Source organism: Daldinia childiae, assembly GCF_008694065.1.
Source record: "Daldinia childiae strain JS-1345 chromosome Unknown Scaffold4, whole genome shotgun sequence".
In the NCBI taxonomy this organism is placed as follows: Eukaryota; Fungi; Ascomycota; class Sordariomycetes; order Xylariales; family Hypoxylaceae; genus Daldinia; species Daldinia childiae.
In genome coordinates, this window is record NW_022984645.1 from 451,858 (window position 1) to 475,710 (window position 23,853).

The 23,853-nt window shown below is 46.1% G+C and overlaps 9 protein-coding genes across 10 annotated transcripts; 5 read left to right on the top strand and 4 right to left on the bottom strand.

Moving 5' to 3' along the window:
• Positions 1-308: 308 nt before the first annotated feature.
• GL218_04430 (Zn(2)-C6 fungal-type DNA-binding domain) lies at positions 309-1,502 on the bottom strand (the record flags this gene model as incomplete). The annotated part of the gene is made up of 1 exon (XM_033581034.1): positions 309-1,502. The coding sequence occupies one exon, from the start codon at positions 1,500-1,502 to the stop codon at positions 309-311; it is 1,194 nt and encodes a 397-aa protein (XP_033435163.1).
• A 1,715-nt stretch (positions 1,503-3,217) lies between these two features.
• On the bottom strand, positions 3,218-4,924 carry GL218_04431 (Peptidyl-prolyl cis-trans isomerase-like 2; the record flags this gene model as incomplete). The annotated part of the gene is made up of 1 exon (XM_033581035.1): positions 3,218-4,924. The coding sequence occupies one exon, from the start codon at positions 4,922-4,924 to the stop codon at positions 3,218-3,220; it is 1,707 nt and encodes a 568-aa protein (XP_033435162.1).
• An 802-nt stretch (positions 4,925-5,726) lies between these two features.
• Positions 5,727-7,539, top strand: GL218_04432 (Membrane protein PTM1; the record flags this gene model as incomplete). 2 transcript variants are annotated; one of them, XM_033581036.1, is made up of 6 exons in its annotated part: positions 5,727-5,897; positions 5,947-6,266; positions 6,316-6,356; positions 6,407-6,481; positions 6,544-6,786; positions 6,839-7,539. In XM_033581036.1, the coding sequence occupies 6 exons, from the start codon at positions 5,727-5,729 to the stop codon at positions 7,537-7,539; spliced, it is 1,551 nt and encodes a 516-aa protein (XP_033435674.1). The 2 variants fall into 2 exon arrangements, with proteins under 2 accessions (XP_033435674.1, XP_033435673.1); XM_033581037.1 differs by lacking the exon at positions 5,727-5,897 and having other exon boundaries at positions 6,160-6,266.
• A 441-nt stretch (positions 7,540-7,980) lies between these two features.
• Positions 7,981-9,617, bottom strand: GL218_04433 (NADH dehydrogenase [ubiquinone] complex I, assembly factor 7; the record flags this gene model as incomplete). Its single annotated transcript, XM_033581038.1, has 3 exons — positions 7,981-9,060; positions 9,119-9,388; positions 9,438-9,617. 3 exons carry the CDS (start codon positions 9,615-9,617, stop codon positions 7,981-7,983), a joined length of 1,530 nt encoding a protein of 509 aa, XP_033435712.1.
• Positions 9,618-10,021: 404 nt separating this feature from the next.
• GL218_04434 (Serine/threonine-protein kinase ppk23) lies at positions 10,022-11,464 on the top strand (the record flags this gene model as incomplete). Its single annotated transcript, XM_033581039.1, has 1 exon — positions 10,022-11,464. One exon carries the CDS (start codon positions 10,022-10,024, stop codon positions 11,462-11,464), a length of 1,443 nt encoding a protein of 480 aa, XP_033435672.1.
• Positions 11,465-11,904: 440 nt separating this feature from the next.
• On the bottom strand, positions 11,905-12,839 carry GL218_04435 (uncharacterized protein; the record flags this gene model as incomplete). Its single annotated transcript, XM_033581040.1, has 2 exons — positions 11,905-12,644; positions 12,713-12,839. 2 exons carry the CDS (start codon positions 12,837-12,839, stop codon positions 11,905-11,907), a joined length of 867 nt encoding a protein of 288 aa, XP_033435671.1.
• A 3,045-nt stretch (positions 12,840-15,884) lies between these two features.
• GL218_04436 (Negative regulator of differentiation 1) lies at positions 15,885-17,079 on the top strand (the record flags this gene model as incomplete). The annotated part of the gene is made up of 4 exons (XM_033581041.1): positions 15,885-15,905; positions 16,021-16,524; positions 16,575-16,828; positions 16,884-17,079. The coding sequence occupies 4 exons, from the start codon at positions 15,885-15,887 to the stop codon at positions 17,077-17,079; spliced, it is 975 nt and encodes a 324-aa protein (XP_033435161.1).
• Positions 17,080-18,940: 1,861 nt separating this feature from the next.
• GL218_04437 (mRNA decapping complex subunit 2) lies at positions 18,941-21,739 on the top strand (the record flags this gene model as incomplete). The annotated part of the gene is made up of 2 exons (XM_033581042.1): positions 18,941-18,971; positions 19,089-21,739. 2 exons carry the CDS (start codon positions 18,941-18,943, stop codon positions 21,737-21,739), a joined length of 2,682 nt encoding a protein of 893 aa, XP_033435160.1.
• Positions 21,740-22,509: 770 nt separating this feature from the next.
• Positions 22,510-23,691, top strand: GL218_04438 (uncharacterized protein; the record flags this gene model as incomplete). Its single annotated transcript, XM_033581043.1, has 2 exons — positions 22,510-22,683; positions 22,762-23,691. 2 exons carry the CDS (start codon positions 22,510-22,512, stop codon positions 23,689-23,691), a joined length of 1,104 nt encoding a protein of 367 aa, XP_033435165.1.
• Between the last annotated feature and the right edge of the window lie 162 nt (positions 23,692-23,853).

Consider the following 23,853-nt stretch of genomic DNA (forward strand, 5'->3'; position numbering starts at 1 on the left):
CGATAATATTCGGGTAATCCGATCCTATGAAAAAAGATCCGGGTCCGACGCCCCGGCTTTCAGAGATATTTCTTCGGGCGAGGTATTCTACGAGGACCCGCGTTTAAAATCACTGCCTGTAGACCTTGAAGACTTTCGCAGACAAGTACAAGACAATCCCTGGGCGAATTTGCGTGTAGAACCAGATGTGTTCAGGAAACATGGAGTGGACTTGAAATATATTGATCTAGTGTAGATTTATCTTATTTTACAATTAATTTACACCATCACTCCAAACAATACCATCACTTTCAGAGCTACATATGTAATCACATAGGATTCCAGCCTATATTCGTCCAATCGATATCGTCAAAATTCATGATGTCCGTCGTAGCTTGGGCTGATATGTTAGAGCTGTTCCAGAGTCCCGTGTTCGCGGAGAAGTCATGTTCTCTCGTGTTGTATGACGGGTCGTAACCACTATTGAAGTTCATGGGTGCGGGTATTTGAAATAAGTCGGCGTTGTTAGTACCTGTAACCCCACCCAATTGTTCCAACTCGCTGTCTTGGGGGTGATTTAACTTCATCTGCAATATTCTGTCTCGAATATCTGATACGATCAATGGCGGAACTAGAGGTTTGCCCTCTTGTATCGATAGCGCTTCCAACGCCTCCCAGGCCCGGAGAACAATTCGGAAGAAAACCTGAGAAAAGGCCTCGTTGACTTCCGAACTCATGAATCGAGCTTTATAATTGTCGCTCATTGCTTCCCAGGCCTTTTCGGCCCTGTCGTCATTGGGCCGCTTCTTCAGGCATTGAAGAAGGTGGATATATGCTGGCAGCGGGAAGTGGTAGCTAATTAGCCAACGGTACCCCTTAATTAGAGGCGAAGTAGTGAGATTTGTGTCACACTCGAGCATTCTCAGGGCCGAGGAGATGGTGGTGTTGCGTTGCGGCTCCGTCGGTTGCGCTGTCGACGTTAGGTGCTTCGAGTAATAGTCTAGGATACGGATTTTTGCAAGGTAACCTCGCGCAGTCCAAACTGTCATAAAGTGAAGCGGGTTATCTAGATCGCAGAAGGCGAGGTACTTGTCTTCTATCGTTTTTTCTAAGGCATCCAGCTCATCCCCTTCCGAAATAGAGCCTTGCCGCATACCTTTGGCGATAGTACTTAGAGACGGATTGGTAAACATAAGATGAAAGGAACTATGCCGGACAAAATCGGCTAGCTCGCTACGCACGACGGTGAAAATTGCCTCGGTGGGTGTCTCGTGGATCGCCAATGGCGTCTTCATCTCCAGCCGAATCTCAGAGTCATACACGTTCAGGGGAGTCTTGCAGTCCCAAGTAGGAGCTAGTGACGCAGTCTTGTAGTCGCAAAGCTCGCTGATTCGATTGTCGAAGATTATTAACGACCACCATAATCTCCGGCGCATCTCAGCTTCCAAAGCCGTAAACTTAGCACAGGTGGTTTCGTCGTGAATACCCATACCACGTGCGATGCGGACAGCGATGCTGAGCATCGAGGATAGAGATCGAGGATCTATTTTAGGTCTTACGGAGATCTAGAAAGCATTAGGATCGACCCTAAGTAATAAGTAAATGGAAGAGTTTACTAAATAGAGATACAATGCTGTCAAGCAGTCTCTGTCAGTTGTCTGTAAAAATCTACAGTTCTGCAGAGCTTGCCGGCATCCCAACTGATACCGCACTAGAAGATCGTCCCTCGGCGCCATAAAGAAGGTAAGGCACTCATCGTTGGTAAGACTAAATATAGACACGCAATAAATACTGAAGATGAGAGCTTCCATTGTAGGATCAATAGTACCAATATGACTTGTAGCATCGATAATGCGTGCTTGCAGAGTAGGTGTGTGCGTAACTTTCAGTAAAGGGTCGACATTTTCTAGGTATATCTGCCAGAGCCTGAAGATTTGTATATGTTCCGGGTGTATAGTAGAAAGATCATCATTTGTTTGAGGTGCTGCAAATAGAAGGTGGCTGTTATCTTGGCTTTCGTATATACGATCCCATACCTTAGTGATCATGGGTTGACGTAGAGCATCCTTTTTGAAGGGTGAATCGCTGTCACTGTCATCGCTCTCATCGATATCATCATCTTCGGAATCTGAGGTCTTTCTTTCGATTATTAGCAGAAATATACCTATTGATGATTTCGAATCATACCTTCTGACTCATAGCCCGCCAAATATCCCTACGATAAAGTTAATAACCTCTCAAATTCAACTTCTGAGATATAACATACTTGGGTCTATATGCCAATTTCGGCTTGACTACCGCGTCATCTCTCGACGCAGATCCTTTCGAAGACGCATCTTGCGGAGTTTGAGGACTGGAGGCTTTACTCTCCTCGCCATATATGGACTCAAACGGTACGTTATTCTCTCGGAGTAGATTCTCGTAATGGTGAAGGCGATCTACAAGTTCTCGCTTAGGAAATCGTCGACGGCGACGAGGCGGCGCAAGCGTAGCTGGCACGCATTGAGCGCGAAGCCGTACACAGTTCGCACAGGGAAATATCTTGTCGCACTTGACTTTGCGCTGCTGGCACAACACACACGCGAGTACCCGCGGTGGCCTAGATAGGGCAGTCTGCTTTTCTGTTGACATACCGTGGATTATTGTAAAAAAAAAGGGGACCGCGATGAAACTAAAACTGCTGCCTAGGACTCTGTCATTATCTTCTTTTTGGAGGTTGTAAGCTCGGACATTTCTTCTCTCCGAATAGTCCACCACTTTTGTATTTATGGACCATGTCAAATTTGCCCAATATCCAGGAACTAAAATGTACTATATTGGAAGAAGTTTCTTGTTGAATTTTGAAGTCACTATAGTTTTATAGACGAACTAACATTGCTGTCTTTAATACTTCTTTTATCTTTACCATGAAAATCTTATGCCTTCGTTATCTAAGAGCCGAAATTTCAAGATTTCAAGACTCAATAAATTAATAATTACAAATATATTTACTCACATCTTAGAGTACATAATAGATGCGACATAAAAGTTTTATGTCTTCATATGGTTAGTCTTTTCAAATCATGTAGTTAACCACAAATATTAGAAAGAGACAACAATATTATGATGTACTACAAATTACTCTTCATAATGGTCATACAACAACCACATAAACTCATGAAAAGCTCTTATTAGAGTCCAGCTTGAATATTATTCTATAGACTCCGGGTATCACCTAACGCCATACAATGCAATCCATTTACCAATTATCAAAATTTCCAAACCCACCAACCTTAGCCTTTTTCTTCACTGGCTCCTCCCACGTATCGACATCCTCCTCAATAATTTCGTCTTCGTTGCCCTGCTGCTTTATCGCGGCCTGAAGGTACTTACCCACGTTTCCGCCGCCTCCGCCCTGCTCGACAGTTCCATCCCGTCTGACCCGCTTTCCCGTCCACGTCAGCTGGTCGTCTTCGGTGCCTCCTGTCCGCTCAATCTCCGCTTGAGTCTCTGCGAGCTTGTCGCGCTCGGATTTCTGCCGTAGGAACTCGTCGAATGGATCGAGGTAGACGACGACGTCTTTGATAAAAATTTTATTCAGGGGGCGATCCGAACCATCTGTAGGTACCGCCTCCATCTTGCTCAGTATATCCAAGCCGCCCACAACCTTTCCGAAGATGGTATGTTTTCTATCTAGATGCTTGACTGGGCGGTATATGATGAAGAACTGGCTCGAGTTTGTATTTTTCCCTTTATTAGCCATGCTAAGAATACCTCGAGAATCGTGCGTTAACGGACCCTCGAACTCGTCCTGGAAATTCTTGCCCCATATGCTAGTACCTCCTCGCCCGGTACCTGACGGATCACCCCCTTGAATCATGAAATTTTTTATGTTTCGGTGGAAGGAGACGCCTCTGTAGTATCCTTTTTGCGACAATCGAATAAAGTTCCACACTGCCTTCGGGGCATATTCAGTTTGTAGCTCGATGTTTAAATCGCCTAGGTTCGTCTCAATCCGTGCGTAGCCCTTTATCTTTACCCTCTTTGGTTTTAACATGTACTCCTCATCTGTTAGCGTAGCTCGTTCGCCACTGGTTTCGGGTGTCAATCCTGTACTTGTGAAACTAGCTGCGGCTTTGCCCGTCGTATATGCTGCAGAATTATAGTTTTGTTTCTTATCCTGTATCATAGACGGCCGAATATTATTGCTTCCTGAAGCTTTTGTCACTGCTTTGGAGCGGTTAATGTCGCCCCCAGCTTCACGTTCCTTCCTTGCCTTCTCAACGGCCTCTTTCGCTCTCAAGACCTTTTCACCTACTCTACCCAAGGCGTTAATATTGACGTTGCCTTCTTTCCTCTCCTCTTCCTGCTCCTTAGTCAAGAGCGCATCTCCGCCGTCTTTCAAGTGCTGAAATTGGCTTAAATCTCTACTAGCGGCATTCTGAGGATCTTGAAGCGTGATAATGTCCGAGCGACTAAACTCTACGTCGTCTACTAAATCTCGCCACATCTTCGCTTTGATATTCATCCTCTCAACTGTCTCCCAAGCGAAAGCGTTCGCGTAGGTTCCGTGTCGAATCGCGACAACGTGGGTATTGTCGGTGAGTACCTTGAAGGTGACCGGGTCGATAAAATCCCCCTTCCCGTCTGCATCCTTGGAGTCAACGTCTCCATTGCGCGCGAAGTTAAGCTTGATAAGGTCGCGTGCCGCTAATGGTTCGCCATTCACAGGATTCGTATTGTGACTCTCGAGCCATTTTGAGATAACTTCGACATCGAATATGGTTCCATTCGGGGTACAGACGGGATTCTTGAAAGGTTGGAGACTGGCGGCGCAAAAGTTGAAGGGTAATCGTTTAAAAGATGAGCCATTAAAACCGGTTCGCGAACCTGTATTTGCCGAGTAGGCGTCTGAAGATGACCACTCGGAGTGTGTGATATATAACTTATCCGTACCTTTCCCCATGGTTCATACTCGTAATGCGACAGAAAAGATAAGTAAATAAAATAAACCAAAAGTCTCCCCAGTGATGCATACAACTAGAATTGACTTGGCGACTTCGAAGCTAACTGGTCAAAATATTTCTTATCTTATCTATATCCTGGTTAGTTACATATATTTATGTAATAACCTAAGGCATCTATTTTAACTTGCCGGTATTCCGTTTCAAAAATTGGCTTACACGTATGCGCCTAACAATTTAGCTGGCTTTTAGCTAGAGAGGCTGCGCAATAGTTCCATTTCAATGTTTCTAATAAACGTAGTAGCTAGCGTATCTAAAGGAAACATACATTAAGGAGCTAACTTAGAGATACATATCTTTAATTACGTCTACTCTTTCTTTTTTAGCTCTTCTCCGATGCTTCAAGGAGCCTTCGACTTGTTCTAGTCCGACCCGCGATTCCGATTCCGATTCGAGTTTGTGTTTGATGTGTGTCGTGTAATTGTAGTTACACTTAGCCCTCGGAATAGCGACAACAGACTCTCTCGCCGAGGCTGCCTCGCGCGGCGACTACTGCAGTCAACGAAACGAAGATGAAGAGCTGGTTATCCCCGTTAATTCTTCTGGGCTTGTCCTTATGGACAGCTCAGGCATTGGAAGTGCAGATAGTAAGATACGACTGGTCTCAGTCATTTATAATCTATCGCTAATACTTTTTTTTTTTTTTTGCTAGGATCATACCGATGAGAATCGCCAAAAATGCGCCGGTATGCTCCATTGATACTAGCTGTCCGGCCGAGCCTTATTAATCATAATGAATTAGGCATGTATAGCAGAAGCGACTGGGGAGGTCCGATAGAACCGTTTATCCTTACTACGTTCCCGAATCAGACCGTCGAAGGCGATGACGACCCTATCGTTAGTTTGGTTATATTTGAATGGAAAGACGAAGATTTGATCGGCATCTCCACGAACCCTGATGATGATACGTCCCCGGTATGATCCTCCATGCGTGTGCTAAAAACAAGGCTGATAAGAGAATTAGAAAGTGTTAATCTGCGATGAAGAGAGTGTTAAGGCAGGCCTTTGCAATGACATAGGTACATGGATTTTATCGCCTAATGCGACTGAGAAATCCGAGAACTTGATTTTAACTAAAGCTATACACTTGAACTCTTCGGCTCCGATCCACTATGAAATTAAGAAGACGGGTTACTATTGTATTGCCGCCTATGGATTTGGAAATACGAAGGAGTTCATGGGCGTCGCAGAGTTCCGAGAGGCCTATGGCGAACTTCCTGCGACCCAGATCCCCAAACTTCCCTTCTACGGTGGAATCACTATCCTCTATGCGGTAGTCGTAGTGTATGTTTCGGAATCAGTACAAACGAAGCTCCTCGCTAATGGTGTTCAGATTTTGGGGTTTCCTATACTATCAGCACAGATACGATATCTGTGAGTTATAACAAGCCTCCCCTTCTGTTCTGAAGCTAACATATTCGTAGTGCCCGTTCAAAATTATATCACTGCTATTCTCGTCTTCCTAGTCGTTGAAATGTTGATGACTTGGGGTTTCTATGGTGAGCTCTTTAGTAAACATTTAAGAGGGTTAAGCTGGCTAGGTGTGACTAACTTGGCATAGATTACCTGAATAGAAACGGCTCTAATGTTGGAGCTAAGGTTCTCCTAATTGTGGTGGCCGTCTTGAATGCTTTCCGCAACTCATTCTCTTTCTTTTTACTACTCATCGTATGTATGGGTTACGGAGTCGTGAAGCCTTCCCTGGGCAAGACGATGGTACATGTCCGGTGGTTGGCCATTGCCCATTTCATTTTTGGCTTAGTCTACGCCGTTACCAGTCTTCTGGTGTCGCCGGATACGGCTGGTAAGATTTCCCCAACAGTCTAGAACCTATAGGTGCTAACTGAAACTCCTAGGGCCTCTCGTTCTCCTCATCGTACTCCCGTTGGCGGGTACTTTGACTGGCTTCTATGTGTGGACGCTCAGTTCGCTCAACGCTACCCTTAAGGATCTACGCGAACGCAAACAGACCGTGAAAGAAGCCATGTACAAGAAGCTCTGGTGGTGTATCCTAATCAGTATTCTTGTTATCTTCGGCTTCTTCTTTTTCAACTCCTTCTCATTTGCCTCGGCCTCCGACCCGGATTACGTCCCTTTCCACTGGAAATCGCGGTGGTTCATTCTTGACGGTTGGCTCAACTTGGTCTACTTCGCCGATGTAGCCTGGGTTGCGTATGTGTGGAGGCCTACGGCGAATAACAGAAGATTCGCTATGAGTGACGAGATTGCTCAGGATGAGGATGGAGGGTTTGAATTCGCCGATGTAGGCGCTCCGGATGATTCAGATGAAGACGAGGAAGCCCACATTGGCACCAAGATTACAAACGCACGTCCGACGCCGGCAGCAAACGTCACTTCTATGACGTCGCAGCCCACGCAAAATAAAGCCCCTGCCAAAGCGGAGACGCCGCGGGATTCTTTCGACGGTGAGACGATATTTGCCGTTGGGGAGGACGGTGACAAGTTTAGTGATGACGATGAAGATGATGACGATGACGACGATGAAGATGAAACGGATCGTGGTGAAGGTTCAAATCTAGTCAAAGGAAGGAAATAGTAGGACCTTTAGGACTGCTAAATCGGCAGGGGGAAGGCGGCATTGACTGTACTTGGATTAACACACCTTCGTTACTGTACTATTATAGACTCTACGCATGGCGTTGGATTCTGGATTGTTCGTTCCATGGGCTTATCAAGGCGAGAAGAACAAATCCACACGCGAATAGGTCTTTGGGAGAGTTTTAGGGCCTGTTTTTATTGGTGATGTATTGCAATGGGCCGTACGGGTATGAAAAGAACGTTTTTCAAGGCTGTGTCTCTGTATTTATGACTAGTACTTAGTCCATCACTACGTACAACGGTAGAAATAGAGACCATGTGAATTCAATTTTGTACAAGTTTTAGGGGTCCGTAAGTGTACATCAGATCAAGTCTAGTCCTATGTTACTACATGTGTACAAGCCGTCCGGCGTTCATAAGCTGCGACTATACATACCCCTTAAGGGCTCACATCCCCTCCAAACCCAACAGGCCTCCGCCTACCCTCGTTCTCCGGTAGGATAGCCAAGACTTTATAAATCTTCCCCATACCGCTTGGCCCACGATCAACTAACCGCTTCCACGAGCGCTCGATCTCCTTCTTTTTCTCATCGGCGTTAGGCCCCGCCCCCAACTTCCGCGATAGCATCTCAGCGCGCTGCTGAACGCCCATGGCCTCGAGAAAATACGCCTGTTCCACAGGCCCATGACACTCGACACCCGGGCTAGCAATCGTTGCGGCCTCGACTATCGCGCCGAAGTCTACGTCCGCGCTAAGATCTACCAGTCCCGGGGCGGCGAACGGGCTCACACGTCGGTGCTGCCGGATCCCGCGCAACGAGTTCGCAGGGATGGTGTCGGTGGGCCCGTAGTCTAGGATTAGGGCGGCGCCGGAAGGCCGTGGTTTGGGAGAGGTGCTGGAGCCGCCGATGCGGGTGGCGAAGTCGGAGGCGTATATGGAGGAGTCGGGACATACTTCTATGAGGGCGCTTGGAATGGATTTGAGAGCCCGGTAACGCGGGGATGACTCGGGGAGGTATTGCGCGTGGCGGGTTACGGAGGGGCTGAGAGTAAGCTGGAATTCGGGGACGGGGTCGTGTCGTTCGGCCTGGGGGGTTCCGAGGTCTGCGTGTGTTGTACCTTTTGGTGTTGGGGAGACAACCATCTCCCGCCATTGGCGATTAGGAGCGGCGGCGGAGTCTGAACTTGAGGTCTTGTTGTTACTTTCTGGCGTAGTAGGTTTCTGAGTTGGTGGTAAGTCAACCAACTGAAAGGCATGGATTGGCAGTGCATCGAAGAATTCGTGGGCCACTATGAAAGGAGTCTTGCTAGAGTCCTGCGGGATGGCCTTGATAGAATCCGTCCATACGATTGGTAGGCCATTATATTTTGATGTACTATGCCAACCTATCTCAGACTCCGTCATTACGGCATCCTTGCCGCAAAGGAGATTCTTTTGCGCCGTGCGTAATTCAACACTAGCTTCAACCATATATATGGTGTCTATGCTAGAGGCCATATCTTTGAAATTCCTTATAGTCTATTTACAAGTCAGCTTTATAAAAATGCAAGTTTCACTCGCCGATTATAATACTCACTCTTAACATATCATCCATCAGAGTTCCCCTACCCGGACCAACTTCGATGAGCTCTACACCCTGCTTCGGGCGACCTTGAGACATCCATTCAGCTACAAACCATACGCCAATAAGTTCGCCGAATATCTGTGATATTTCCGGGGATGTTATGAAATCACCCTTCCGACCAAATTGATCGCGGCCGGCTTCTATGGCTCCTGTGTAGTATCCACCAATGTCCCCTGTAAGACACATGCGCATATAGCTAGCCAGAGGAATAGGACCAGTTATCTGTATAGTATAAGTATAAGATTTTATTACGACGTATTTGTATACTTACATTTATGGCCTCGGCCAATTGTTTGGCTAGAGGTGTTGACCATTGTCTTTCTTCTCTAGTTACGGGTGTTGCCGCAAAGCCTCTATAAATCTGATGTGCGACTTTGGGACCATGAGATAATGGCCGTCGTGATAAGTATCTAAGCCCGCATTGGGCCGTCCTTAACACGTTTGATCTCATTCTAAATAAGGAATTAATACATCACGAAGATGCATGAGACTTCATAAAATTAAATAAGTTATGTTTATGATTTAACATTGAAAAACTTAGAGTTGTCTTGTATAATTTGAGACTGAGCTCTAAAGCTCCAAAAGCTTTGAAATTTAGTTCCGAGCATTCTCCGGATCTCAAAATTACGTAGATCCAACCTTCCTTTCATCGCGAATAATTAATTATATTTTACCTAGCAACTAACAGTTCATTTAAGAATTACATACCGAAGATTTTCTCTAGTCTACTAACACCAAACTTACCGCTAACGTGCTTCGACTCCATGCGCAACAATTGCACGAAATCACAATCTTACCAATTCATCGCACCGCCCTTCAAGTATCACACTAGCTACCATCGAGACAACCACAATTATGGCGAGTAAATCTCGCTGGGCGGATACGGCAGAAGATGCAGCACTAGAAGCAAAACAGAAGCGCGAAAAGGAAGAAAAGAAGCGGTTAAAAGCCGAAAAAGCACAAAAAGCAGAAGCAGAGCGCCGCGCCCAAGCAGAGGCAGAGGCAGCCGCAGCCAGACAACGAGCCGCGCAAGAGCAGCAACAACAACACCTACAACCACCAGACGATGCTGTACCACCCACTAAACGACGAAAAATCACACCCGAACAAGACGAACAAGAAAAGGACGAAACTACAGAAAATGAGAGCAGCGCAAAACTACTGCGCTTCGAGACCGGAGGTTGGGGCAAATCACGAAGCGTCGAGAACTACGATAAGCTAAACGACATCGAAGAGGGAGCATACGGCTGGGTGGCGCGAGCAAAAGAAATCAAAACAGGCCAAGTCGTTGCCTTAAAGCGGCTCAAATTCGACCCAACCGACACATCAGGCCTACCCGAGACGGGCCTGCGCGAGATCCAAATCCTAAAAGACTGCTCGCACCGGAACATCGTAGCGCTGCGCGAAGTCGTAGTCGGCGACGATACCTCGCGCATCGAGCACATATTCCTCGTTCTCGAGTTCCTCGAGCACGACCTCATGTCCGTGCTAGGCGACATGCCCGAGCCGTTCCTGGCCTCCGAAGTCAAGACCCTGCTGCTCCAGCTTGCTAGCGGCGTCGCGTACCTGCACGACCACTGGATCCTGCACCGCGACCTTAAGACCTCGAATCTGCTACTTAATAACCGCGGACAGCTCAAGATCGCCGATTTTGGAATGGCGCGCTACGTCGGCGATCCCCCGCCCCCTAAGCTCACGCAGCTCGTCGTTACTCTCTGGTATCGCGCCCCTGAGCTGCTGCTTGGTACGAAGACGTATGGCGCTGCGGTTGATATGTGGAGCGTTGGGTGCATATTCGGCGAGCTGTTAACGCGTGAGCCATTGTTACAGGGCAAGAACGAGGTGGACGAGTTAGGCAAGATCTTCGAGTTATGCGGCATTCCTACGGACGAGTCCTGGCCCGGCTTCCGCCGCCTACCAAACGCCCGGCATTTACGATTACCCAAGAGCTCCGGAGCCAATACCGGGCCTATAATCCGCGCCCGGTTTCCATTACTAACAGCCGCGGGTAGTGCGCTGCTGAGCAGTCTACTATCACTAAACCCGGACCGACGACCTACGGCGAGGGAGATGCTGGACCACGAGTTCTTCAGACAGGACCCGAAACCCAAGCACGAGGCTATGTTTCCGACGTTCCCTAGCAAGGCAGGCCAGGAGCGCAGGCGCAGGAGATCAACGCCTAATGCGCCAGGCAGGGGACAGAAGGCCGCGGATCTGGGGTCGCTGGATTTCAGCGGGTTATTCGCGGCGCGGGAGAAGGAAGAGCGAGGAGGTGGGTTCTCGCTTCGGATGGTATGAATTACGAAGGTGCCAAGTAATATAACCTGCCCCTTATATATGAGAATGAAACATATACTATAATAGACATTACGAAGTCATTGAGAGACGAAAAGGTATTAAGCAACCTGACTAGGTGTGTAATCATTAAGAGCTATATAGCGATATAAATAACCCTTCCGATGCCGTAGATTTCTATGTAAATGATAGATCTTCGCCATTTTGGAATCCACGCCGGAAGTTCCCCCCCTCCTTTCGGCCCTTGCAATTCATTTCAACAAAAACGCCACTACATGATAATGATGTATCCTTAAACCCAGATAGATAGATAGATAGATTACCGTATCGAGAACTTCTCCATTAAGATGCTGTCCCTTATTTCCGAAATATATGCAGTCAGAAATATACTATCTCCCCATGTGCTACTACGCCTACTAATAGGTAGGTTGTAGTAGGACCAACTATAGCATCGCAGCAAATCCTGTCACGTACCACGTGAAACTGAATATGGTGATGATGCTCATAGTTATCGCGAAACCTAGGGCCTGGCGGTCAAGATCTCCTAATGCGCCGCTGCAGGTTGCGCACTTCCACTCTCCGAGGTCCTGGTACGGTCGGGCCGTGTACAACCCAAATTGGAGGCCGTCAAATGGTGCCAGGTACCCGGCTTCAGCGGTCGCATCGGCAGATGAGTCTGAGTCGTGGATTAGCAGGGTGTATTGCGCGACTAGTAGGGGACTAGCGACTGCGCTCTCTGCGTATTTCTCGGTGTCCCAGGTAAATGTGGCAGTCGGCTTGAAGGTCATGTTCTGAGTCAGTGTCCATGTGGCGGAGGCCGTGGAGCATGACACTAGAACATCAATAGCGGTTGGTGTGCCTTGCAGGGAGGTGTAGTTCCAAACCCAAGTGATTGGTGTCGGGTCTCCGATTCTGTAAAGCGTTGTTCCCGCAGTAATGGCCGGCGTAATCATAGCGACACCACCAGCTCCATCCTGCGGGTCGAACGTTTGATGTGTGGGCTTAGCCGTACTGTTGCCATGACCTCCATTTTTTGTGGTTACTACGGCCGTATTAAGGTTTGTAGTCTGAGGCTTGTCGGAGTCGGCAGCAGCAGTCGTCTTAACATCAGTCGTTGTAGTTTTTGGGTCGTCTGATGAATCATCTTTATCGTCAGCCTTAGTGGCAGTTGGTGTAGCTTCGGCTGCTTCAATGTTATTAGTAAAATTCAATTCCAACCTCATCCACTAGTTACCACGGAATATAACATACGCGATGAATCGTCTTGCCGAACTACGAGCGTATCTACATCCGGAAGCCATCCTGGCCACGCCGATGTTAGAGGGGTTAAAGCGAGGGCAATGGTCAAAAATTGACCCAGGCTTTGTGCTCCTTTCATCTTGTTTCAAATGATGGAATGCCGATAGACGTTTAATGGACGATTGATTCCGACTAAGTTGCAGGGAACAGAACGCCACAAATAAATAAACACTCGAAATCCAACAATATCAATTATTTCGTTTCTTTAGGATTTATCGTGGGCGTAAAAAAAAATTGTTGCTCGTTGGCTCGCTTCCGCTTCGTTAACTAGATCCCCCTATTTTCCTCTCCTGTTGTCGATACGAGGTGTGGATGCCGAGGAAAACAGTACAAAAAACTAAAACGCAGCAAATTCGGATTCCCTCGGTAAACGTATTTAGGCGGAGGGTAGTTATTATCAGAACTAAGCGAATGTTATTAATAGCTAGGTAGCAGTATTAAAGCGAACGACGGGTTGAACGATGAGAAAAAAGTTGTCAGTTCATCGAGAGCGAGAGGGTGGGAAAGAATGGGATGAAAGAAGGATAAGAGGATACGAAAAGACAAGATGATGGGCTCACTAACGGGTACTTTGCATTTTCCCGCTAAGCCTATGGTGTACTTCGTACATACCTAGGTATGTAGAAGATTCGATTCGATTAGCCCAGGGTTGAGCGATGAACACGAAGTGTTGGCAGCAGCATAACATGGGGCTCTCTGCCAGAAGAGGTATAGCGGTATTGGTAGGTGCGGTAATCGGGTTACACTACATGGGCCTACAGTGGGCGATGACAGGTTTGTCCAATGAGATCCATAGTGTATTAGAAGTACCCGGGGACCTGAACTGCATCCAGAACCTGCTTCTAAAGGATTTCCATTATAATAGCCAAATCAAGTACTGTATACCCTGGCTATCAATGCCATCATTTTTTCTTCTCTTCTACATACCTAGGTACATATTACACACTGACAACTTGTTATAACATGATGTCGACTCTACATACTTACAATTACCAATTATACCAATTACCAATTCAAGATTTGATAGTCACCTTTAAACATTTCTTACATGTCATCATCCCGAGGTGTGCCCTATGTCTTTTACTCTAAGATCGGGTGACAATGTGACATGCCTCTGTTTTGGTGGATCCACACCAACACCGCGTACTGTGTAGATGCTTGCTAAATGCTTGTTAAACCTAAAAATAGGACGGTTTTCAGTCTTAGTCAAATACCCGAGAGGGAGGCTCTGTCATTGACTACATACACCTCAGCTTAGTTTACATTTCGTGATTTTATTACCTATCAACTTGGTTTTTTTTTTTCAATCTACCACATGACTTTCAAGGTCTATCAAATATTTAAATGCAGCCCCGAAATATATCAGCTTGACCTGGCCTTAATGGATATTTTAACGAGTACGTAGACATCAAACTTTGATCCAGCGGCTTCGCCGAAACATACATATATGAGAGACGCACTGCTGTGCAAGCCATATATACTCTAAACCCCGTCAGTGGGTGGTTCTTATTTTTTTTTTTTTTTTTTTTTTTTTTCAAAAGTAATACCGGGCTTATTTCTTCGATCCTAATTCCCATAATCAGTCAGCTTAGACTTTGATTGGCTGTGGATGTGGCAAACCAATACGCTGTCAACTAGAAACCTTGAGAGTACCTACACAGGCAAGCTATTATACCTAGTTAGTGACCCTACGGATGATTTATAAATATTTATAGTTGGAATATTATTGTAACGACCACTTAGTATAGATGTAGATGCCCCTATTTTAGATCCAAGAATTACTTATACTAGTCAAAATGCCAACTTCTAGGGGAGTCTCAGTATCACAAATGTTGGTATATACCTCATCTTCAAAGTAGAATTCACAGACACGCTAGATGTTATTTAATATATATACTTAGTACCATGAAACATGGCTGATGAAGTAGTCATCCTATCTAAACAATTCTAGCCAACAGTTCTACATATTTATCGTTTATGAAGTGTCAACAACAAAAAATTCCCAAAACACGGCTTCATGAAATACCACTTTGCCAGATAGGTATACAGAGACGCCCTCCACGTGTAAAATTAAACGTCCATATTAACATGTTTAAAGCAGGTTATCAAGGCAGATGACAGGTTGATACACTATAAAGTTGACTCCGTCAAGGTCCATAAGATCTAATCACTAAGCTTTTCTCTTTATGCTTTGTTTAGGTATGATGTATCTCTGTACTTCATAAACAGGTATTCATTAATAATCTGTTTAGCTATTTACCTTTGGCCCCTTAACGTCTTTGTGAGTCTTCTCATAGTTGATTAACTTGAACAAGTAACTACCTAGCTAAGATGTGTTGAATAATTGCTATATTAAATGGAAGAAGTATTGTGTTATATCAAACGTTGGTTAAATCCCCGTGCTTAGTTTGCGTTTGTAAATGCTTAAATTGGTGAATTTGTAATCGCTATCATGTTAGCTGCCGTCGGGTAGAAATATGCGACCAACATACATACACCGCGTCGCGTTGATTCCTAAAAGTTGCCTAATTCCTCACCACCTATTTATTTACCAACCCGCCACAATCACCGATTTATTCGACAACTCTTTCCCCCACACCGTTGTCGAAGTCTTTGGTTTTTAGCTTATTTCCTCCTTTTCTTTTCTTTTCTTTTCTTTACTTTTCTTTACTTTCCTTTTCGTTTCTTTTCCGCCTCATTTGGAGTGTTAATATGATGGCAACGCCGCGAAATACTGTCGTGCTCGATAGAGCTAACTTTGAGGTTCTTGTGCAACGGTATGTCAAAACAAAACCTTGGATTATTTATTATATGATCAGGGGATTCTCGATTTAGAAGCTAATATGTTATTATTTAATAGAGCCAACGCTGTAAGCAATACCTGTCTAAACCCTCATTATATCGCTAGCTTTCTGACATAATCCCTAGAGCAATGACTATCAACTCAGGGGTGAGATAGGTCCGATTATGTGCCTTCCTATGGACGAGTATGAGGGCCTTATGCTTTCTCAACATCAATACGGTATACCCCCCACCCCTTCTGCCTTCTGATTTATCTATGGTACTTTAGACTTGTTCTGACCTCTTACTAGCCAACTTGACGCGTCACCTTTTACAAGAGGGTATGACTAAGGAACGCATTACGGTAAGTATTACTACCTACTTTCATCCTCTCTAGCCGTACAATAGTACCGTAACTCGAAGAATATTCAACGGCCGCTTTACACAGCAATGCTTCAGCATGGACTAACCGTTGATAGGCTTTGAGTCAGGATGAACCTCCAAGTGTACAGGCTAGCAAGGCCAAGAGCAAGGTCCCTCGCCTAGGGCAGAAGGATGCATCTACCACATCTGTGAAGCTTAGGAATGTCTGCGTGCCTTCTTCGAACAAGCAAGTACCGGACAAGCAAGTACCGGGCAAGCAAGCACCAGACAAGCAAGTGCCGGACAATAAAGTATCGGATATTCCAGCAAAGTCGAGGTTCTTGCCGTCAGGTATACAGCCACGATTCAAAGAGCCGTGGCGCCATGAGGCAGATGAACCGCAACTGCCCCCCAGAAGCAAGACTACCTTTTGCTTGAAGGGTTTGTTGAAAAGTATGACCTATTGGGATATTACCAGTGTCATTCGCGGCGGCTCTTTGTCAGGTTTGCGATGGATACCTGGTACTGAGGTCGCTTTTCTGTCTTTCGTGGAGGAAGAAAGAGCTATGTCATTCTATGACCATGTACAGAAAAATGGCCTCTACATTCAGGAGAAAAAGGTTAGTTATGTTGGCTACTCTCTTTCTTGGGTTGTCTAACGATAATATAGATCCACGTCTCCTGGGCTAGTCGCCCATACCGTATCAACAACGAACTTACAGTTCAGATTCGTAAGGGTGCAAGCAGAAACCTAATCATCCGAGGCTGCGAGGGAAAGCTTACCGAACGCGAGATTCGAAACGATATGGAGCATATCGATAAACTCGTCATCATCAAGGTCATATTTTCGGATGGCCATTGCCATATCAAGACCAACTCGATCTTCGACGCTATGACCACCAGGACGTGCATGCTCAGTAGACGGTAAGCTCTCCTGGGACTTTCAATAATATGGCCTTGTCTAATAAATTTTATCTAGAAAGTATAACCAGTGGGTGATCCAATGGGACCACGACGAGTGTTCTGAGCCACTTGAAGGTCCACAAGAGTCACGTTCTCCGAAGCAGAAGGCTACTTCCAGCAAGGAGCCCGCTGCCCGCGGTCATAACCGTTTTGCCTCTCTTGGTAGAGAGGATAATGACAACTCTATTGACAACGACAACCTTGACAATTAGTGAAGATAAGATCGATATCCTCTATGTTCTCCAAGGTCCACAATTATGTGTACAGTTAGGTTACGCAAGAGTTTTAGGGTTAGGGAGGCTCACTGTTTTGATTGTATTGTATTCAGTTCACAAATTTGCATGAGTCACGGACGACCTGTTCGTCGTGAAAACTATTTGATTTCAGGGTTGGACAATTGCAGTCTAGTTATTCCAATGACAGAGCTTTGAGGGGTTGGTTTGAATACACCCATTACTTGTGGCATCCCAAACGTGTTTAGTGCTTGATGTGTCTTCTTTATACCTACCTCTAGTTAGGTAGCTAATTCATTAGGTACATTTTAGTCAAACTTGCACCTGCTAGTAAGGTTATAACAGTCCCTAAAAGTGTTAATTGTAATCTGTTTGACAGTTCGTTATCTGTTATTCCACCGCAGCTTTAGAGTAATTATTGGCGGTAATAATCCTTGTCGAAATTTAAAGCCCCTGTCTTCTTACCCACTTGGTCCCGAGGCTACGGCACCTCTGTGGAGCCTGTGTAACAATCTCAGGCGCTAAGTTTCGGTAGTTATTTTTAGATCATGGGAAGATACATCACATCTGAGCTATAGGTAGTCTATATCCTACCTATGTACATAGAATTATTGTGTAGGTAGACTTACAAAATGTACACAAGGTTGATTTTGCTGTATGGAAGTATACCTTTGATACATAGGTAATTATACCTGCCCATCTAAGTCATTGGTATAGCAAGTACAGCCAAGCATATCTCTAACCTAGTTATGTACTTCCAAATAATGAGATTTTTGCCACGCAATAATGACTCGTGAGGTCCTACGGAATAGATAAGTTGCTCTATGCTTATTGGTATTTTTCTGATACCAAAATATACAAATCCTAAGTTTTGGCATCCGGTTAAACATAACATTATCGGTCTTGCTTGGTACCGATTTCGTTTCAGAAAAATATACTCTAGTACATACGTGGAGTTAATGGTACGCTGGCTGGAATAACCGGAATAAGCGTTGTATAGGTATCTTGCTAATAGTACTAATTCTCTATTAGTATATCATAAAGGGTATCGGATTACTTTTCTATTGTCAATTTAAACCAAGTCGCTACGTTTTAGGTATTTAAACCGGATAGCTATTTTTATAATGTCAATATTTATGCAACTTAGTAGATTAATAACATTAGTACCAAACAATTCAATTACCTCCTTGTTTTTTAAAGAGCAAATATGTATGTTTTAAAACACGTATAGGTGGCAAATTTGCCCATGAGTAGCCGCAACTTATACAAATGAGGCTCTGATCTGTTAAAAGTTTTACTGTCCAACTGAAAATTCTCCTGCACAGCTGCCCAGGTGGGTACCTCTTGGGTATCTCGGTACGTACATATTTATATACATTAGGTACATTAGGTAAGTAATTTGCTTGTACAGTACATACTGGTGGCTTGGCAAGTTCCATATGCAATCAGCACTGGCCACGTTCTGTAACTTCGAGCTTATCAGCCACAACAACCTTATTATCGTCCTTCGATCCCCACATCGGCAGACAGATCCTACCTAACTGTCAACTTAACAACTCCCAAACAGCTTTCATTCACTTCTCACTATTTCTTTCGCCTAATGCCATAATCTTACTCACCTACAATCAATCAGATCCCGTATTAAATTATAAATCATCAGAATCATTTAATTGACAGTAGTATTTCCCAGCGCAGTCGTGCCTCTCAAGCTTCGAGAGCTATCACTCACGCCACCCCTCACTTGTCGCCTGCTTGTCGCGCCGTCCTACAATTGGCCGGCTTTCCAGTTCAACACAACATTCTGCCCAACCTGTGGTCATGCAAGGAAGTAGAGTTCAGTATGGCGCAATACAAAATGACATTAGAAGATTGTACGTATTGTCACTTCCTAGAGGTGATATCTGTCTGATCTAGATCTGGCGGTTGATTCCGGCGCGGCGTTAAGCGCGTCATATATTGATGAGATATTAGCTAACATTATTCCTAAGGGTTGGACGACCTCTGCGTTCGATTCATCATAAACCTCCCCCGAGAAGACCTATCCTCAGTAGCGCGCATATGTTTCCAAATTGAAGAAGCACAATGGTTCTACGAAGATTTCATCCGACCTTTAGATCCTGCCTTACCATCCATGTCGTTACGGAGTTTTAGTCTTAAGATGTTCCAGCATTGTCCTCTACTAGCATCATTCTCTGCGGAGAGTCATATCAAAGCTTTCGAAGAATTCATGCAATATAAGACAAGAGTGCCTGTCCGAGGAGCAGTTATGCTCAACGACGATATGGATGCGGCCGTCCTTGTTCGGGGTTACAAGAAAGGAGCGAGCTGGAGTTTTCCACGAGGGAAGATAAATAAAAACGAAGACGACCTTGATTGCGCTATCCGTGAGGTTTACGAAGAGACAGGGTACGATCTCCGGGAAGCTGGTCTTGTTGACAAGAATGAACCAGTCCACCCCCTTGAGGTTACTATGCATGACCAACAGGTCCGGCTCTATGTGTTTCGCGGCGTACCGGAAGATACTGTCTTCGAAACAAGAACCAGGAAGGAAATTGGGGGCATTAAGTGGTACAAGGTTGAAGAATTGCCAGCATTTCGTAAGAGGAAAGGTATCGGTAAAAACGGGGTCGGAGGCCCTTCTAACGATAAATTCTACATGGTCGCTCCATTCATGGTTCAGTTACGACAATGGGTGATGAAACAAAAGAAGCTGGACGCCCAGAAACTCGGACACCCTAGCGTTCACCACCACCCCCAGTTCTATGATGAAAATTTGACGGATGATAATATTGTCCACGAACCAGTCCAGGCACCACCCGCAGGTACAACTTCGGAATTTATTGATAGCGCAACGAAAGAGCTGCATAGGTTATTGAAGGTGAAACCACCTACGCAGGGCCTTCAGATATTATCACCATCCTCGGATCAGCAGGCGGGGCAAGCCCTCCTATCTCTTTTGCGGCCGAAGGTATCAAATGACGAGGAGGCATCTAAACAAGCACAAGGGGGGAAGACTCGCGTCCCCTTTGATCCCGCGTCAATCAATGCCCCCAAGCACGTGGCTCCGCATCACCATCATCCCGAGCAGCACGGACCGATCTCCAATTACGGAGCAGCACGGCTCGTTGATGCAAATCCAAACTCAAGTTATGGAGCAGCACGGTTGACAGGTGAAGCAAATCCAAATCTAAGCTACACACAACAACACCGGGCTCGCCCATTCGTTAACGTCACTACCGAGCTTCCTGGTCCTCCAACATCTTCAGAACAACCACGTCAATCCCGGAATCAACCGGTACAACTTGTACATCCCCAACCACTACCGCCGCAGGTACAAAAAGCTATGCTCCTGCGTGGGATGGCTTCCTCCCCACAGGTCACGGACAATACGACTGCCCAGCCAGGGCTTTCCCGATTGACACAAGGACATCAATACGGTGCATACGGTCCTCAGGTTCACAATCATGGTGCGCAAGGCGGGTATCCTGAAAGGACGCTGCCTACCGAACTACCTGCGCATCCGGCCAACTTATTAAATGTCCTTAAGGGTGGTGTAGCACAGCCAGATATGAACCAAGGCTTCGTACCAGAATTATCAGGACTGGTCGCGAACTTGCCAACGATGCAGAATCCCCAGCACCAGTTTTCTGCACCGGGTAATGCATTTGCCAGCCAATACGAAGCTACAGCCATGCTTTCCGATTTGAACAAAACGTCGATAAATAATGGTCATGCAGCGCCACCTGGGCCTGAGGTGCGGCCTAGACTCCCGACTGATAAACATCGCTCAGATTTGCTTAATATGTTCAAAAAGACTGAATCATCGGCATCACAACATGAGGCCGATAGGGAAATAGTAACGCGACGTTCTTCCCGATTAAGCGAAAGCGAAAAACAACAATGGCACAGTCAGCCTCATTCTAACGCCGGTTCCCTGCGATCTACAGCCCACGAAAATGGTCGTCCTGTACAAATGAATCCTGAAGCAAATCTCCCATTCCGGGCACTTGCCATACTATCTCGCCCTCAGCCTGGACAACAGTCACCAAGTCAGAACAGAGTAGCTTCAGCTGCCGGGTCAGAAACGGGTCAGTACCCAGCCACGACATCACAGCTTAGTCATAGGTCGTTCAGTAAAGGCTCACCTTCTTTTACGAATCCGTCTCCGAAGCCATATCAGCTGGTGCCACAGAAGGCACAACAATTTGGCCGGTCGTCACCGAGGACCTACGCAGACTCGACGCACTCTTATCCATACGGTACCTCACACGGGAGTCAACACAACCCGCTGTCGCTGCTTCAAGGTCCGCCATCTGCGTCAGCGCTACCAGTTCCTGGTAGTGTACAGTTCCGGCAAGACTCAACTGCCGAGCAAAAGAGTGCACTTTTATCTCTTTTCGGAAAGTCGCCGTCAAATTTCGAACAGAGCAAAGGGAAGGAGCCGGCAATGCTCGACCAGTTTAGTACCAGCGCGGCACCACGATCCCGGTTGGGCTCAGTTGCTTCTAGTGGAGGCGAAGGGAGGCCAGGGTTAAGGGGCAACGCGTCGAGGCATGAGAATCAAGCTCCTTTATCTCCTGCAGATAGGAATTTCTTGTTGAACTTCTTAGAAAATGCATCTAATAGCGCGAGACGTTAGCGGTGCATATTTGCTTAGAAGATTCATAGAATAGAAGTTTTTATGATCTAGGGGTAGGCTAATTTTGCGTGGAGGTAGAGAGAATCATGGGAAGGTTAGTTTTAAGGGGCTAGCGATAATTATCATTATACCCCTATCTGTGCAAGTTAGAAATTGCATTGCTAATATAGGCGTTAAATTTTTGGGAACTCGATGATTCTGTATGTCTCTATGTGATTGCATTTGTGAATCTAATCTGATTTATAACTGTCTAAAATAAAACTACATATTAGTGTATTCTTACTATGAGCATCTATCTATCCTAAGTCATATGTGATGTTTTCCTCTAAAAATTGATGATAATTTAGAATAGGTATTAGGTAATTATTACCTAGCCCAATATTAGACTGGTACCTGTATAATAGGTATATGTACCTTATGTACATACGTACATGTATGTCGTGTTACCTCAAAATAGTTTGATTTGTTTACGATGGGAAAGGAAGAGGGAAGGGGACCCCTTGCTTACCTAGGTTATGGGGTAAGGTAAGGTAAGTTCTATTACACTAGTTACGGACCGGATGCCCCACCAACGGAACCAGTCATACATCATATGTACAAAGACGCGTGCGTTGTGTCACCAACTCGGGCAACATCTAAACTCTAACAAAACAAGTTTCTAAGATTACGATTACCCTACCTCTGATACTCTTCAGTTTTCTCCTCTTTGAATTCGATACACTTACAACCCCTAAATATCAAACTCCAAAGATCACTACCAACTTTCCAATATGGCGCGACTAGCCCAGGCGCCCATCACGCAGAATCGAACTATATCCAACACAGATTCCCTGCCAGACCTTAACCGTCTCCTCGACCGCTTACAAGAGAACATTCTCCATGCCGATGCTGAGAGGGAGCGACGACTGAGGATAAGCGAATATGAGCGCGCTAAAGCTAGGGTCGTATGTACTTGACCTAGATTACTCACCTCTGGTTTAATAGAGGTTAGAAAAGCTAACTTGACATACCACTGCATCTAGAACATCGACTACGCCCGATCACTCCTAACAAAGCTAGAGCATGATGCGCTTACGATCAAAGTACACACGCGACGACAGGAGGTGCAGAACGATCTAAATGGCAAGCGGGAGGTCCTCGAGCAAATCACCGAGAGGTTCCGCGAGCTCGAGGAGATCAGCGTGGATAGTGACGATGATAGTTCCGAAGGCGAGGATTTGCTAGGCGATATCATTAATACTCCAAGCGAGAGTATTGAGTCAGCTTCGGCAGCGGGCCAGCAGGGAGATGATGATGACGATATTGAAGATGTAGAGGAGCAGCAAAACGAGGAGGCGGTGATAGAGACAGAAGAATCGCTATCTCTTATTCCAGAGTCGCAAATTCCAGACTCTGGTCAGCAATCATCCAGTGCGACGCAATCATATCAAGCGATGACGACAACAACAACAACAGCCTCATCAGCACCAGAACCAACACCCTCAGGATCAGGAACCAGCACATCGCAGACCCTACGGCCCCGCGGCGGTGCTTCGCAACAACCCCCTCTATCAGACACCGCCGAAACTAGCGCGCTGCGCACCCAACTCTTCGGCACCCACCCCGATCCAACCACCAGCGCAACTTCCACCACAGAAGCAATCATGGACCTCCACCGCGCCGAGCAGGACAAGCTCGCCGAGTCGATGGTCGGAATGGCGCGCGCGCTAAAGGAGTCGACGCACCGGTTCGCGTCGTCGCTGCGCGAGGACGAAGACGTCGTGCGCGCGGCCGGGACCAATCTCGAGCGTAACGAGCGTGGGTTAGGTGCGGTCGCGGGACGCATGGGCGCGCTGAGGCGGTTGACCGAGGGCAAGGGCTGGTGGGGACGCATGCTGCTGTATCTCTGGATAGCGGGCTTGGCGGTTTTTGCTGTATTGCTTGTTTTTGTGTTTCCTAAGTTGCGGTTTTAAGAGGGGGGAAAGTGACTGTCTGAGAAAGGAAAAAAAAAAGGGGGGGGGAGGGGGTTGAAGGAAGATGGTAATGAAAAAGGGGGGGTTGAAGGGAAAGGGAAAGGGAGTAAGGAATGAAGAAAAGGGTACCCCGGTAGCGTTGACTTGACGGGACAGGACAAG